The sequence below is a fragment of the Bombus vancouverensis genome, chromosome 12 (assembly GCF_051014615.1).
Source record: "Bombus vancouverensis nearcticus chromosome 12, iyBomVanc1_principal, whole genome shotgun sequence".
NCBI classification, from domain to species: Eukaryota; Metazoa; Arthropoda; class Insecta; order Hymenoptera; family Apidae; genus Bombus; species Bombus vancouverensis.
In genome coordinates this window covers 13196358-13212768 of record NC_134922.1, presented here as the reverse complement: position 1 = coordinate 13212768, position 16411 = coordinate 13196358, and the positions used below count along the sequence as shown (strand labels likewise).

The 16411-nt window shown below is 46.8% G+C and overlaps 1 protein-coding gene across 14 annotated transcripts in view; it reads right to left on the bottom strand.

Moving 5' to 3' along the window:
* The window catches only part of LOC117155572 (transcription factor 12), a 110108-nt gene that overhangs the window by 66560 nt on the left and 27137 nt on the right, over window positions 1-16411 (bottom strand). For 2 of the 14 annotated variants that reach the window (XM_076623219.1, XM_033331704.2), the window contains exon 1: window positions 3316-4332. The exons of the other annotated variants lie outside the window; for them this stretch is intronic. In XM_076623219.1, coding sequence (XP_076479334.1) covers window positions 3316-3501 — 186 coding nt within the window. In that variant the 5' untranslated portion in view covers window positions 3502-4332. Of the gene's footprint in view, window positions 1-3315; window positions 4333-16411 lie in introns of those variants that run through there. 14 annotated transcript variants of the gene reach the window in all.

The window sequence follows — 16411 nt, the reverse complement described above, 5'->3', positions numbered from 1 at the left end:
CTTTCGTCCCTTGCCGCCTTTTTTGCGCGCACGATGCGTATTTAACGCGGAGGAACGCAACAGACGCGCGTACGTGTGTAAACGTCGTGTACGAGGTTCGGTCGAGGATAGAAGCAAGCAGATCGTCGACGTAACCAACGATTTACGGATATATCGTAGAAAAGATTTGGAAATTTCATTAGCACCGTAATGAGAGCCGATAACGCGTGATATATCGGAGATCTCGAAAAGAGAACGCGATCGAAGCTGACAGAGAATCGACAGCGCAGCGTTACGGGTTACGAAACGATATTCCGTTGGCCACTTACGCGGCCAGCGAGCGGCTAATTTAAACGCTTAATTGCAACTCCGCTTTTAGCGGAAAAATGAACGCGCGCGAGCACGCGGCTAATTAAGTCTGGTCCAAAGAGAGATAACGCTTTCATAACGAACGTACCGTTTTTTGTTGTCGTATTTTTAAGTGGTCGCCTCCTCCGACGATGACTCGGCCAAGATTTTACGCCCGACAAAAGCGCGGAAAAAAGCTCCTCGAGGGCCGGCCGTGAAGAGCTGAACGTTTCAAACGTTGCAAGTGTCGTACCGGATATGAGCTACGAACGAAGGGAGGAGCACGGACCGGAAATGGCTAGCCTTACGTCGACCCGATCAAAAACTGGTTTCACCAGACGCTCGAAATCGAGATCACGGGGAGAAATACCCGAGAAAGGGAGAGAGAGAGAAAAAAAGAGGTGAAATAAAGACCAACCTCCGCCCTCTTGTGTATCGACGGCCGATAAGGGCTGTTCTAACAAATTTGCGACGTTTTTATCGCCCTACCTTCGTTAGAGTTACGTAATTGGATCGAGGATTCCCGTTGGACAAATACAGTGGCTCGCAAAAGTCTCTCAACGCTTCTAGAAATCGATTACGAACGTATCGTAAAGAACATTTTAAAATTATAATATCGTAAAAGACATTTTATCGTACGATGAAACGCTGCCTTTAGTTTGATACTGAAATAACATTTTCATCGAGATAATGTCCCTTACGACGACGAATCTTAACTGGAATGCTCCGATCTGTTTCTTTCGTTCATCGAATATCGCGTAGTCGTATTAACCGTTAGTGCTATTTACTATTTCTTTTTGTTTACGACACTCCTATCTCATCAGGGTGTTAATAAGATTTCAAAACGTTTGCATAACGTATCCACAAGAACTGTCCGATGTAATTAACTTTGAAAGCCAGTATGCGATAACAAAATCGGCGTTCGTAGTTATATACATATATATATATTATAGAATTGTTCGGTTACTCGGCAAACACCCTATCTTCGGATTCTTGAACCTTTTTAACCGAATCGACCAATCGCGCAAATCGAAAGGTAGAGGATACGGTAAATATAAGAGTAACGGTGTTAGTAAAACGTGAAAACGTTGATAATATATCGACGAAAGATTGCTATTCGTTCCGTGAGCCATTCTAAGAAGGAGATAATTTCTTCTTCAATTTTTAATCGCGTGAGTTTAATGCGGTGACGAATTTCGATACGTTCGAGCAGCAATCAACGTCTCTCTCCTGTAATTGGCAATTTGGAGAAGCTATTGCAAAAGTTGGAGGAATAATGGACCGGCAGATGTCGATCTAACGTCATTCAGGTAGGAGAGACTAACCGAGGCAACCTGTTGTCTCTCGTGGTGACGCGAGTCTTTTGTAATCGCGTCGCTTTTGTACCGCTAATAAGCCGCCGAAAGAGAAACGAAAACGGGTCGTGAAACGAAAATTGCTCGAGAGTTGCGCAACAAATGCTCTACCAGAGGAAAACTTGGATCGATCTTTACCACATCTAGATCTGGAGAATCTACGAAATGGAAGCGACGAAACGCAGAGAGGAAAAAGAGAGAAGGAAGAACGTGGGCGCAGTTGCGTTTAGCGGCGAGTAAAACACGTTCCACGAGCAACGGCGAGATTTATCGAACGATGCAACTTCCGGAGGCGCGATTAAGAAGAAATTAAAGTTCCAACTGGAAAAGGAGAACCGCTGCGACCACTCCATAAGCCAGAGAGGATCTAGTGGCTGTGTGTGGACTGTACTGAAATAATGTACAGTGCCGTACAAAATGGCAAAGTGGAGGGAAGCGCGGAGGGTACAGCGGAACATCGAGGTTCTCTCCTCTCGTCTCTTTCCCTCGTTCGTTCTCCCGCTTTGCCTCTGCCTCGTTCGCCGTCAGGGTGACAATGGTGTGCAAAGGAGATTAACAAACAGAATAAGCTAACGCATAATCGCATTATTTCTGGCTAAGCCGCATTTAAATTAGATAGAAATTCCATTTAACGAAACAATGCAGGGATGATGATGACTCACTGCCGCCATACGAGTCGAAATAGACGAGTCCCTTGCCGAGTTTCTGATATTCCGCGACGCCTTATTACGCGGACTGTCTTTCCGGAGATAATCGTACTAATTCGTGGACCAATTTCTGCGTACGTGCGTTAGAAAATCCCACTTTCTAGCTAACCGTTTAAAAGGGAAGCGTTTCCAACGACGAACAAAGCGCGATGTCTCGAGCTACGTCGACGCAGAGAAAAGAGAAGCAACACGATTATACGCAAACAGATCCGTGCGACTCGCTTCGCTTTTCGGGAATTTTTTAAATTTAAGCGCCGAAACGCTCGATCGACGACGCTTATCTCGTACAATCTCGACCGTCTTCTCCACCTTTCGTTTCACACGGTTCGTGTACAGTTTCCTGTAGATGATTCTTCGTAATCGCGCGAACTTTCGAAATTTGAGTAGAAATAAAATTGAAAAACGTGGAACAGCGAAGCGCGAGAAGAGAAAAGAAGGGTGCCGGCGCAAAAAGAGCGAACGACCGACGTGCCCGCCCACGTGACGACGGCCATGTTCGTGACGTAATCCTGACGTCAGCGGACCGATGGCGTGCTCCACACGCTCCGTCGGATACACAGAGAAAATCGTAAACGTGCCCCTATTTTCAATCGACGCACAATCGGATTTACAGGGAAACTCCGTGCACCGTGAAAAACTTCCAGATTGAAAGGAACTCGTTTCCAACTGGTGCATCCGGTCTACCCGTTTCAACGGGGACGAGCCAGCAACCCCACCGAGTAACAGAAACTCTTTCTCGGCTACAACGAATCAAACTTTCCTCCGGCCCGACTGCAAATCGCGACTGTACCAAATAATCGCGTTACGAGACGAGGAAAGTAAGCGCACGTAGCAAACAAAATCGGCGAAACGATATCGTATCCTGTCTTAGCATATAAATAAACAAGAGAGAATGAGCAAAAAACGTTTATCAATTTCTCCCTTACCTGAGCACTACCTCCGACGATCGACTGATACGCCGACTGAAACACGCTTCCAAGCTGCGTTAAACTATCATCTTCCATCTGGAACATTATATCTGCGCCAGGGGAACCGTTGTTGTTCAAATTGTTGTTGTTTCCCATCAGCTTCTCGGTGCTGGTGACATCGCGCAGTATCGTGTTCGACTGCATTCTGCGACTACGACGGATTTCTGGCAACGTGGACGAGTCACCGTGGTCGATATTATCAAATCTGGCCAACGATCGCGTTCCAATACAGATTGTTTATCGCTCTCATCGTCCGACGAACCGAACTCGTTCGCCGCCAGTATTTATACTCGCTGCTCGGTCACGCTACCGAAGCCGGATATTGTGTACGACTCCACTCGAGAAACGGAGCAACACGTAAATACCGATTCTCTCCAAGCATATATCAGTATATATGACAACGAAGAAGAAAAGCAACAAACGAAGCATTACTGTCGAACAAATCTCTATCGAACGTAACACGCATCGTGGATTCTCTCTTTTTCTCTTAATATTCATAGAACCATCGGTATATAGATGGGAAAAAAATGTGACGACTCGATTCACCGACGCCACGTACCACGAGGACGCATCGCGTAGCCGTACTACGATTCACCCGCCCGCCTCCGCACCATCGTTCGCGTGGCGTCGCTTTCCGATCAGCCTTTGAACACCTGTTTCTGTTGCAGTCGCCGAGACTCGAGCGTTCGTCGGTACGATAATTCCACGAATCTACGATACGTACGTAGCAATCCTCGCGAATCCTCCGATCTGCGTATCGTACAGTTCGCGTTACTTTCCACTGGTTACTGTCCATGCGAACACTCGATGCGATAGCACCAAAACGGTCACAAACTTTGTACTTCACCGTTCGACTAACACGAAACTTGAAACGAGAGGAGAGAACGATTGCAAGGAGTCGGAGGGGAATGAACGAACAGAGAAGAGGAGCATCGATGAAAGATCCGTTCGGTTCACGGTACGCGACGAGACTGACGCTTCGCGAAGGGAGGCAGCTTCCCCACCACTCCCCTTCCCTACGAGTCTGCGTCCCCACTATCTCCGCCGCCACCATCCCCACCACTCATCCCTCGACGCGCAGATAGCGATGGGTATTTGAATTTCTTTCCACTCAGTTTACGAACAAATTTTTCAAGCAAACTTTTTACAATATCGCTTTCTTCGTCCCTAAGCCTTTCCTCGATCAACACCGAACACCGCTTACCTGTCTTCCCGGTATGAAATACGAATTGTAAATATCATCTGTTGAACCGATACGGCTACGTATTTAAATCCACTACGTAGAGATCTTTTCGTTCTCCGTTCGAAAATTACAACGTTATCGTCGTTATTATCTATCGATATCGTTTGCATTATTTATCGTTTCTATTCTCCCGTTTTTTCTTTTTTTCAGATCTTCGAAGCCGTCGAATCTTCCTACAAACGCGATAAAAATCACGTTTTATTAATTCCCGATGTAAAACCGATGTTACGCCGTAGACTGGCCGATCGTGTCGTTAACGTTTTCAAATGTGTCCGGGTCGATTGCACGCATCTTACGGTTATCGAGATTTTGTTACATAATTTCTCGAGCCGATAGCATAGTTATAATAGCACCTGTAATCCTACTCTTGGCGTGAACATTGCGTTCGAAACTAATGGCCAGAGTAGTATCTATCGCAATCGAAGCGTGGTTTTTTATGCAAATATATATATATATATATATATGTATATCGTTATGCGTGCGATTAAAGAAATAAAACTTAAACAGAGGTATATCCGAAAGATTTCGAAGCTGTTACTAGAGATACAGGGCCTCTCTCCGGTCCCAGAGGGAGCACATCGTAGCCTCTCTTCTTCTTTCCACAGTGTGCAGTGGTCGGGCCTGCAGCGTTTTGGTTTATCCTCCCCTCGCCTCGTCGTTGATGCTCGGTTCACAGGAAGCAACCCCTAGCGCGAAGGGCCGGCGTTTTTGCCCGCACAAGCCGGCACTCGTGTAGCAACGACAAGCCGAGCTGAGAGTGTGGGTGGATAGCTCTCTGGCTCTCTGCCGGCTATGTACCACGCCGAAAACATCGGTCCACTTGTTGAGTCGGAAAGAGAGCAAGAGAAAGAGCAAGGGAGAGAGGTGGCTGAGGGCGGTGCGCGAGCGCGGATATCTTCTCCCCGTGTACGCGAAAGTGCCGCTGTTTCAGGAGACAAAAGCTCCGTGTTACACGAGATCCGATGGAGAAACAAAGGTGGACGCGGGACGATTCGTTCGGTACGTGGATGCGAAACGAAACGAGGTTGCCGCGTATCGGATCCGAGAACCGATGAATCGACCGCGAGAAGTTCGTACCCTCGAAGGACAGGCATTTCCCTTTCGATTCCGTTCGAAGGTCGCCAAAGTCCTTTCAATCTTTTCTCGTTAAATATCTTTGTCGTTCGATATTTGCCACGTATAAGGCGGAACACCGACTCTTTTTTGTACGTACAGGCGTATGGAAAAGTACAAGCTGTTTTCTTATAACTGTTGCGACAACGCACGAACGTATTTCCAACTTTTTTAAAAAGACAATAAACTAACCGGTAGGTAAATAGCCATACGGAAAAGTAAGACGACCATTTTTATCGCGGCGTATCGTCGTTTTTAATGAAATGCGAACGATTTAACGAAGGATGGCGAAAATATACGGATGCGAAGGCGAGATGGCTTCGAAAAGCAATATCATTAGCAGTTAGAGAGACCAGTTAGAGAGATGCGCGCAAAACATTAATTCTGCGAGCGGACGGACGATGTTTCTGCGTGTTGAAGTGTCGCTAAACGATCTGTTAGGCGAAAATATCTTTATTCAGGAGGACGGAAGACTCGCGGCGATGCCGCGGTTTCGGAAAATCTGTCTGGGAAGACAAACGAGATAGCTGGTGGCGCCAAAGGTAGAGCTCGTTAGTTGGAAATTCGTGAGTAATTTTAGTGTCGTACCCACGCGACTGGCCGAAGGTATATAATTACCTAACCTCACCCGACCCAATCTAACCCACTTGGCAAACGAACGAGAGTTCCAGTTTTCCTGACTGAAATCCGGATATGGCCAGCGTAACCTCTACGATGGAAAAAGTTTCCTCGAGATATCGCGGTCATCGAAAGACACTCACTGCCCGCTAATTAGTTGCCAAAACCAAACGACGTTCAGTTTCTTTCGTTTTTTCCAAACGATCGATTCGTCCATACGAAATGTACAGTCCGCGGAAGGTCCATGAAGGAAGTTGAACACTTTTACCAAAGAAAACATTCGCGTAGACATAACGCGTGTCGTACAAAACGTTTCCTAATTTCGTTAACCCTGTGACGAGACACGACTGTCACGAATTACACTGCCTTTTGAGATCAACCCGAAAATGTGTAAAGACGTTAAAAGACATTTACTACAAACACGCTTAGTAAAAGATTAGTACATGTATAGCGTGAGTAAGATTGCCCGGAACGTATAATTAACGTTTAAAGATCTCGTTAAATATCGTTGATCGTTACAATCGAGTCTGCCATCAGCGGCAATGAAATTTCAAAATATTTCGCATAGCATACGTATAGAAAGTTTCTACAAACGTTCAAATACTTTCGCGAGCCATTGTATTCTACTTGTCGTCGAGTTTGTTTCAGCGACAACCAAACGAATTGACATCAATCGTTGCAAAGACCTTCTCTATTGATGGCATTTGATCGAAGATTCGATCTTCGAAGCGAATGCTTGGATCGAATCGATCGATTCTCCACGGTCGTAGGAAACAACGAGAGGTAATGCTATCACCTGAAAAACATTCGCAAGGTTCCTTCAGACCTGTTTCTTTAAGCGAGAAAAAAAGCTCGTGCAAAAATTCAAGAGCAAAGTAATAAATGGTAGAAGAATAGGCCGAACAATAAGACAAGGCGAAGTCAAACCGAACGACCGTGCATCGTACAAACGCTTGTCGTCAAGTGTAAATAACCTTCGAAACTACGGCCAATGAAATCGTTAGAATCGACAGGTACCAAACTAAACCCAAACGAAGCAAAACTGTCGACACAATGGAGCACCAGTAACGTACAGCTGGAATGCTTCGGAAAGTGTCTGTCCCGGGTAGGATAGCCTCGTCGTTTTCTACCGATACGAATAAAACGTGGAACGTAAGAGTTTGTGGATCGTCCGAGCACGTACAAATTTCCCTTTTACGCACCTTTGAACCATAAAATTTATTGTTTTCCCTTCCAGTGAAAAATATAGCTCGTTATGTTCTTGGCCTGTCATCCTCGTTTTGTCCTTACTCACGCGCAGGTACATCTTCTATCCAGATTCACGGACGTTTTTCAAACAACGTGTTCGAAAAGTTCGTCAAGTTCAAAGACGTGTAACGAAGACGTGGCGCGCTCGTATACGTAGTTGCGTAATTCGGATTCGTGGATCGAGTCGATGAGCAAGACGGTGCGTGAAGTTGGTTGGAAGAGAGATACTAAAGTCAGGATGGATTTTGTCGGTCCCCCGAGCACGTTAGAATTTTACGTTGCACGGTCCAGGGCCACAGGGATTCCCTGGACTCACGCGGTGCACTTGCTGGCATTAGTACGACCGCCGTAAATCTCGAAAAGTACTTGTCGCACCACTAGTCCCCACCTCGAGATCACTGGTATACGGTGTGTTGCTGAATATTATTTTCATCTACGTTGCCGGTTTTAAGAATTAAATCTGCAGATATAAATACGTACGTTGAAAAAAAGCACAGAGTACCTGACAACCGTTTTTCTCTATTCTGCTAATCCCCGCGCGAATTCGTACGCAGTTTCGTACTTTGACGAAGAAATTCGTTAAGAAAATGGATGCTACGTGGTAGTAGGCATAGTAGTAGACACAGTAACGGTGTCGCATATCTTTGCAACGTCACAGAGAAAACGCGATAGCGAGCTTGTTTGTGTTTCTTCTGTTCTGCTGTACGTACGAGTTCTAGCCGTGAGAAATAAGCACTATATTATATTTTCGGAGGGAAAAGGGTAACGAGAAGGCGAAGAAAAGACACGGTGGTAACCTGGAACGGCAGCAAGGAACGTTTCGTCATTGGCAACGGGCAACAAATAATTAGGTAACCTCGCCTGGCCAACTGTGTAAACTGCAACTCCTCGCGATCATCGGCGGCTCTCCGCGCCTCGGCCGATGTGTGAAGACATCCAAGTACAAGGAGGAAGAAACGACGGGGAACACGACAAGAGGAAGAAGACAGAGACGAGAAAGAGAGGTGGAGAGTCGTCGACCCGGACGCCTCTTCTCCTTCGTCGTCGCATGGTCCCCCGTTCAGAGGCAGGAAAAAAAATCATAAGACCGCGGTCGTTGTCGGCTGATGCTCCTTGTCGAGCGTGTTCACGAGGATCCGACAAAAAGCCTCTCCGGCGAGTAGACGGAACTCCGTACTTTGTGCCATTCCGAGCGTCTCGCGACGAGCCTCCCGGACTCTCGCTCATCTAATTAAGGTCGATCCTTAGATAACGCGAAAATTGTCCGAAATCGCGACTGCCAACGAACGAACGAACGAACGAACGAACGAACGATTGACGAACCGACGAAAGGAGAGTACTATAAAAATGGAGCTAGATGGAAATAACCATAACCATGGAAACCATGTGATTACATAGAGGAGGAAAAATGGTAAAAAATGACAGGACTGTAAAATCTGGAACGGTAACAGCTGAAACATACGTCGTTTATTCGAGGGAGAACGCGCACCTATGCTCCCGAAAATTTAGCCCGTTATATCGCGGGGAGAAAGAATCGTCGCGAATACAAAGTTCCATAAAAGTGATTTAATTTCCCGGTACAACTCGTTCGGTGTGCGCGAGGGTGAATGGCTAAAAGGTAATAGTTAATAACAGCGCAGCTGAAAAGGGGATTCGGTAATCCGCTTCTAATTTCTAAAACAAAGAGAGAACGTACAGGGAAGAGGAAGGCGAACGAGCGAAAGACAAAGAGAACGGCCGGAATACGAGCGTAGAAACGAAAGGAGAGAAAGATGCCAAGCATGGAGAGGGATCGGGAGAGAAAGAGAGAGGGGAGAGAGAGAGAGAGAGAGAGAGAGAGAGAGAGGGCGCGAGCGAGAAAGAGAAATATTCTCTCGTTGAGGCAAACCCGAGATCCTGAGTTGGGTGGGTTTCGGAGGTTGGAGAGAGGGAAACGGTAAGGGTAGATGTGGAAAGAGGGCTGAAATTGGGGGCGGTCTGGGAGGAGGGGAGCCAAGGGGGGCTGGGTTCCACCCTGGAACACATTAACTGCAGGGCGACGGGGTATATAGAGACGGGTTGGGGGCGACGCCACTGGCGTAAGCTCAATGGAAAACGGAATTGCTCGACAGCGTAGGAAGGAAAAGGGCTTAATCTGACCTTTCTTGCGACTCACGGAGGTTGTAACCGAGTATTGGCTTTGTGTATTCTGGACGTCGCTCCTCCATCGATTCTATTGGGAAAATTATCGAATCGATTCTACCTCTGGAAAGATGGAAATACGACGCATCACGTTGGATCACAAACGAAATTCTGAAATCTTCGTATTACGTAACGTGGCCTTTTCTTCTTCTTCTTTTTCTTTTTTTTTTATCTTTTTTTTTTTTTTTTTGTTTCTTTCTTTTAGAGGCAATCGAATATTCGTACATGGGCGAGGAGAGCTCGAATCTCTCTAGAGAAGAAGTAGGGATGATACGGAAGAACAATTGGCAATGGATCGGAGTGGGAGATGGCTACGTTAAAAGGTGCTCCGAATGAGGAAATAAATCTCGATTACGCGCACGTTCCGCGTTCCACCGTTGTTTACTCGGTTAATTAAGCCACTAACGAATGGTCAATTTTCGATAGATTTATGCATCGGAATGGAACACGCGCGACATGCGAAAAGAATCACTGCGTGACTTGCTGCGAGGCTGACTCGTCGTTAGCGAAACTCTATATCTAATCTCTCTAATTAATTCTTTTTAATTTGCTCGCTCTTGGCGGAATGGCCAGGCGAAGACGCAGAAGAACAGGAGGTCTCTCATTGTGAGATCCGCGAGATTAATCCCGATTAGCCTTAATCGAGGTTGTTCTAGCGGTGTATTTTCCCCTCCCGCCGATCGATTCGTCCAAATATAGATCGACCTAACGAATCTCGATCGCGAGGCAGCGCACGACGTATCCAACCACGTCGATCCCTAGATCTGCTGGTTTGCGCCGCAACCGCAACAGAGAGAAACGCATAACATACGAGGAATATGTACGCTTATACGTGGATGAAGCCCGGTGTCCTAAAAAGGAAACGAAAGCCAACGACCATATCGAGAGGGACGTGTCTCTCTCTCTCTCTCTCTCTCTCTCGTTTGCTCACTACGCGCCATTCTATTTTCTTTTAATTCTCTTTACGCGGCACACGGCTCTCGCGAGCGACGCGAGGCTACCGCGGCTCGTCTTATCGATCGTTCCGCTTCACGGAGAATTTTCATCGGAAAAAAATTCACGCTCTCTGCTCGATTAACTTCTCGCCACGTTCTTCCGTCCTTTCGTGGCGAATTGATACGCTAAACGTCCCCTTTGACGATCCTCCGAGTGCGTTCGATTAATATTCGATATGAAATCGAAACGTACGAACGCAACTGTGGTGAAGGTTTCGTGCGAAACAAAAGTACCGAAGGGTTGAAAAGCGAACGCGTTGAACGTCATAGACGAACAACCGATGGTGAAATAGCCGGGTTCGTTCCTTGCGACGAAAGCTACGCCAATGCGAGACACTGAACGAGGGGTGGCAGGAGCACTAGTAGCGTAGTTAGGGGTGGCTCGGTAGGGATGCTTTAGGGTGAGATTTAGTACCAACCTCCGCCGCTTAGTCTACCTACCCATCCTGGCTATAGTGTACGTCCCAAACTATAGTCGATACTCATGAGAAATATCAAACTACTGCAAAATATTGTTCCCCGAAATTGATCGGTCTGCCCGATTTTCCTTCGTCAGCGGTGTCGAGAGCTCGATCGCGGGCTAAACTTGGACGCGCACGAAATAACGCGGATCAACGCCGACTCGACCGTCGTTTATCCGAAAGGATTAAATTCAACTCGAGAAATCAATTCTCATGGTATTAAGAGACAGAGTTACGTCCATGTATCCGAATTATCTCGACGTTGATCCGGTAAAAGAAAAAAGTGGGAATATATAAAATCGTGAATGTTGAACGAAACTGCGAACCGACCATCGAGAGGAAAATATCGAATAGAGCTGCAGAGAGAGAGAGAGAGAGAGAGAGAGAGAGAGAGAGAGAACGAAAGAGCGTTCAATGTGGAGAGAAGAAACGAGGATACGCAAGGTCGTACGGGGAACGTAGGTCGATCGTAATAAATTACCAGGAAAGTTGGATACACGCGAACCCTGTAGGTGACTGAGCTGTGTGGAGCAAGGATGGCGTTATCCATCCTAGTTCACCCCACTTACTGTTATCTTATATGGCTGTACTTAGGGTACATTATCCGAATACGTCGAGCCAAAATTTCTATTAGTTCTACCGGAGGGAGCCGCTTCGCGAAATGGTCGCTCGAGTTTCCCCTAAGGGAAGATGGAAAACACGAGAGAATCTTGGAAACGTAAGACAAGCAAAATGTAAAAGAACGCCATAATGTATCGGGCGTTCAATCTCTGGCGAATCGAAAGAAACGAGGTGAAATTTCGCAAAGTTCCGAAGCAACTTTCCGCTCGGGCAAATTATCATCGCGACAGCTAGCAAAAGGTTCTCCGTGAAACTTTTCCAGAGTGTCCAAGGGGGTCCTTTCGCGGCGAGTTAGGCTAACTGCAGAATTCACGCGGATGTTTGGCCAACCTCGCCCTCCCGCCCACCCCCTCCCCCAGTGGTAGTCGTTTCGAGAGTTCGGAAGACAAGTCGAGCCACTCGGAACCGGGGGAACGAGGGATCGTAGCTCGTTTCGTGAGTAAGGACTCGCAGGAAGAAGAGGAAGAGGAAGAGGAAGAAACGAGCAAGGGGAAGAGAGAATCCTTCGGAGGGCGGGACAAGAGTCAAGTAAACTCGAGAACCGGCGGCCTCTTTCATCCCCGAAACTTCAAAAGCTGGAAGAGTCGCGCCATATGCCACCCTTCGGAAACCTCTTCCCTGCTTCTTCTCTTTTTTTTCCCCTCTCCTTCCCTTCCTATCCTCCTTCGCGATAATAAAATTCTAATCAGCTCCGGTGTACGGGGCTCGATAGTTTTCAAAGATACCGGGGGGCGGGACGCACACGGGCTCGCCCACGTGAAATATACAAGACACGACTCGAAGAGGGTCAATCTCGAATACGACGTAAAAAACGAGAACGATTTTCGAGTCTAGCGAACTCCGAGTTTCGACCGCAATTACCATAAATCGACGCTCGCATTAACCATCCATGGGAATGAACGAGAACCATAAAAATAAAAAGATTCCCTTCCTCCTTCCAATGGTGGATGATAGGGTCCGAAAGCGATTACCATTTTCAGAAGCCTGTAAAGAAATGCTCGGGGAATTAATTTAACGACGCTGCTGCGAGCAACGGTGTTTCCATCGAATGAATCCAACGAAACGTGCTTCCGCTCGCTATTGCTCCTCTATCCGCAGTACGAATTAATTTTGATCCTAATTTCTTTCGGATCCGATACGACAGAACGTAGCATGGTCGATCCTTGCTACATCGCTTATTTCAAACTCGTGAAACAACAGCGATCCAAATAAACACACCTCATGCCGCCTCGAACATGGAATTGTAACGTATATCGCAGACTTTGCCAGATCGAGACGAAAAATAAGATTCTTCTTACAATTTGACAGAACAATAACGCGCAAATACAACTTGAAACGTTAAGAAACGCGTCAAACATTTGCAGCCCTCGACGTCCACCGATTAATCGGCTACCACGGTTATCGACGCTTGAATTTAGAATCTCGTTGTATCAGTTGCATTACCAACATCTAGAAAACCTTTCACCGACGTTATAACCCCGGTAGTCGACAAATCATCGTGAGCCGAGGGGTAAACGGTGACGCGGCTGCAGGGTGGGGGTGTACAGCAAAGAAGCACCCCCGAATTTCACAGGCCGGTAGGCCACAAATGAAGCACACTTGGGTGGTGCTCGATTTAGCTCGTATCATCCCGCACCCTCTGCCGGGTTGTACGCATTGTGCAAACACTGCCGCTTACGTAGAACAAACACACACGCGCGACCATATGTACACATGTAATTTCAAGGAATTATAGATACATACAGCGACCCGGGATAGGACCCCGGGTCTACCAGAATCTGGCACAATTTCCAAAACACCTAAAGAGTATTCTCGCCGGATACCGTTCGTTCGACGAAAGCGTGTATCGCAAATCTTTCATCCGCCTGTTTATAACGAACGTCTTTTGTAGAAACCGGATAACCTGATTCGTCCTTTAAGGCGTTTTAGAAAAAAACAAAGCTCTTTTAAGACAATTGCCAGATCTTTGCAAGGGAACTATGGTTTTAATCCTATTACGATCTATGAATTCTATATGTCTCTCGGTTAAGTTAACTCGACGATAACTCTTTAGAAAGTCGCCGCGTTCTTCGTTACGACGATTTGTAAAATGTAACGCGTAACCGGCTGACTCTCTTAGTTTTCGTGTTACGGCGGCGATCGGATAAAGCAACATCTAACTCAAAGCTAATTCTTATCTTTTGTTGTACCTATCGACAACTTTTGGCGAATATCTCGAAAACTAAGATCGTTCGCCGATAACGTGTATAGAAGAGAGATAAAATCATCGAAATCGAGAACGCGTTACCTCCCTAAGTAATTACCTTACGACGAGTTAACTCTTTTCCGTTAACAAGTTTCAAACGAACTTGCTACGACTTGGAAATTATCGCATGCACCGTCGTGAGATTAGATAACGTCAAAGACGAAACAGGCCTACGCTTCGTAAGGAGACCGTCCACGTGTTGGAACAGGAAAAAATTTAGAAGCTCACCACCCTCTGGATCCGCTCGAATTCGAAGGGAGAGGATCGCGACGAATCCCCATTGCCTTACGCAATCGTCTATGCAACAAAACCGGCGAGTGCAGCCACCGTACGCTCACGGCACACATGCTGTTTATTTTAGCGTAAAATTTCGAGCGGAAGTGCTGAAAAGCTGGTACCACAGAAACCTAAATCGAAACCAGAAGAATCATTGTATCCGGGTCTGGTACGTGAGTCCTAGGAGCGAGCAAAATAAATCCATTTATCGCGCGATTGATATGTTAATTGGCGCGCGGTTCTCACCGTGGTCGTTAATCCCCCATGAAAACTATCGCGGGGTTAGGTTGGCACGTGAAGCACCACTCGAGTAGAAAAACCCCCGGCAAGCCACGTGACCCTGACCAGGGGATGAACAGACAGCTCGCCACTCGAAATTTCGTGCCGGTCGAAGGTAATAGATTAATCTCGTTCGTCGGCGGTGAGACAGAGAAACGGATCGTTAAATATCCTGCGCACGCTGTGGAAGATTCAACCACCCATGGGCCATTCGACCCACCGTATGGGCCAGTTTTCAACCCTTCGAGGGACACGCAGCGTTATCTCGTCCGTGTAATTACAGCGTCTTTCTTTTGTTCGGATCGACATGATCACGCTACGTTCTTTCGGTCATTTTCGTCGCAATTACATTTATCTAACCTTAAATTCCATATTATTCGACTTTGTGTCAAACATCTTACAACGTTATTCCCTTTTGTCTGCCGAAAACGAGGGCAAGATCGAGAGGTAAAAATTCGAAAAGTTAGAAAGAAGAGTCGACGCGAGCATACCTGATGAAATAACCTAATGAAATAAACGAGCGTATTGTTTCGTCGTTCCTGGAGCGTACGTCGAATCGCCATCCCCAATTGGTTAAAATACAATCGAACCGAAAACAAGCTAAAGTTTTGGGTTTACAATTTCGACGAAAATCCACCGGCCGTTCTGGTACACTGGTAATTATTATTGATACATTCCCGGTAATAATCTCGACGACCCAATTAATACTATCGACATACCGATAGGCGCAGTTGCGATACACCCAATAATTTATCGCGATAATCCCACAATGACCGTAAACTATCGCTCACGCGTGCATTTTCGGCCGATCGCCCGCCAGATATATGTATACGTTCCGTGTCTTCCATACTCAGCCGACTGCGCATCGTTCGCTAATCTGACTCGCCGTGACAAAACCTCGTTTCCTATTGAAATTAACTTGGTCCAACAAAAATTCCCTATCTACGACCTCATACCGCGAGTATCGATAGCGTTGTAAGGATCGATACGCGGCAAGCCAATATAGAATCGTATAACGAAATTACGAAAAGGAGAAAAATCGTAAAGATAAGTGACGCGATCCTGCGAGTAGAGAATTCCTCCGCTTCTTAAAGGGATTAACCGAAAGGGCAGCGAAGCTAGTCGATTCGGTGATTTCGCGGCGACAATGACGGCGCAGTCTCCACTAAAAATCATTCTCCGTTTCAATTACGCGGCTTAACGACGCTCGATGTAACAAATTCAAGTGGCGGGTCGAACAATGGTGGAGCGTGCGTACGCGGTGCGGTTCCCGTATCGTTCGAAGCCAGAAAATATGTGTATAGATCATATCTCTCCTCTTTCCTCGCTTTATCCACGCCGATACAACCCCTCTCCGCGTCTCAGCCCACCACCCGCCAACACGACCGCTTCATCGTCCCGTTCCCCTCGTCGGCGACGGGTGGTTTACCCGTTGTAAGTCGACAACTCACTCCATAAACCCGTGCTGCGCGGTGCTGTGTACTCTGTACACTGCGGCGAGTTTGCACGCCAACCGAAACGGAGGGAGGGGAAGAGAAAGTGAGAGAGAGACAGAGAGAGAGAGAGAGAAAGAGAGAGAGAGAGTGTGTGAGGAGGATCGAAAGGAGACGAGCAAAAGGTAAAAAGATCGACGAGGAAGGTGAAGAAAAGGAAGGGGGATAAATACGATAAGAGCCGCACGATAATTCCACGCTTGCTCCTGTCTCTTCGTCGAACAGATTCAACCCTGTCTCTCCCGTTTGTCTTTTCTCTATCCGGTCGCTATATTCTTTGC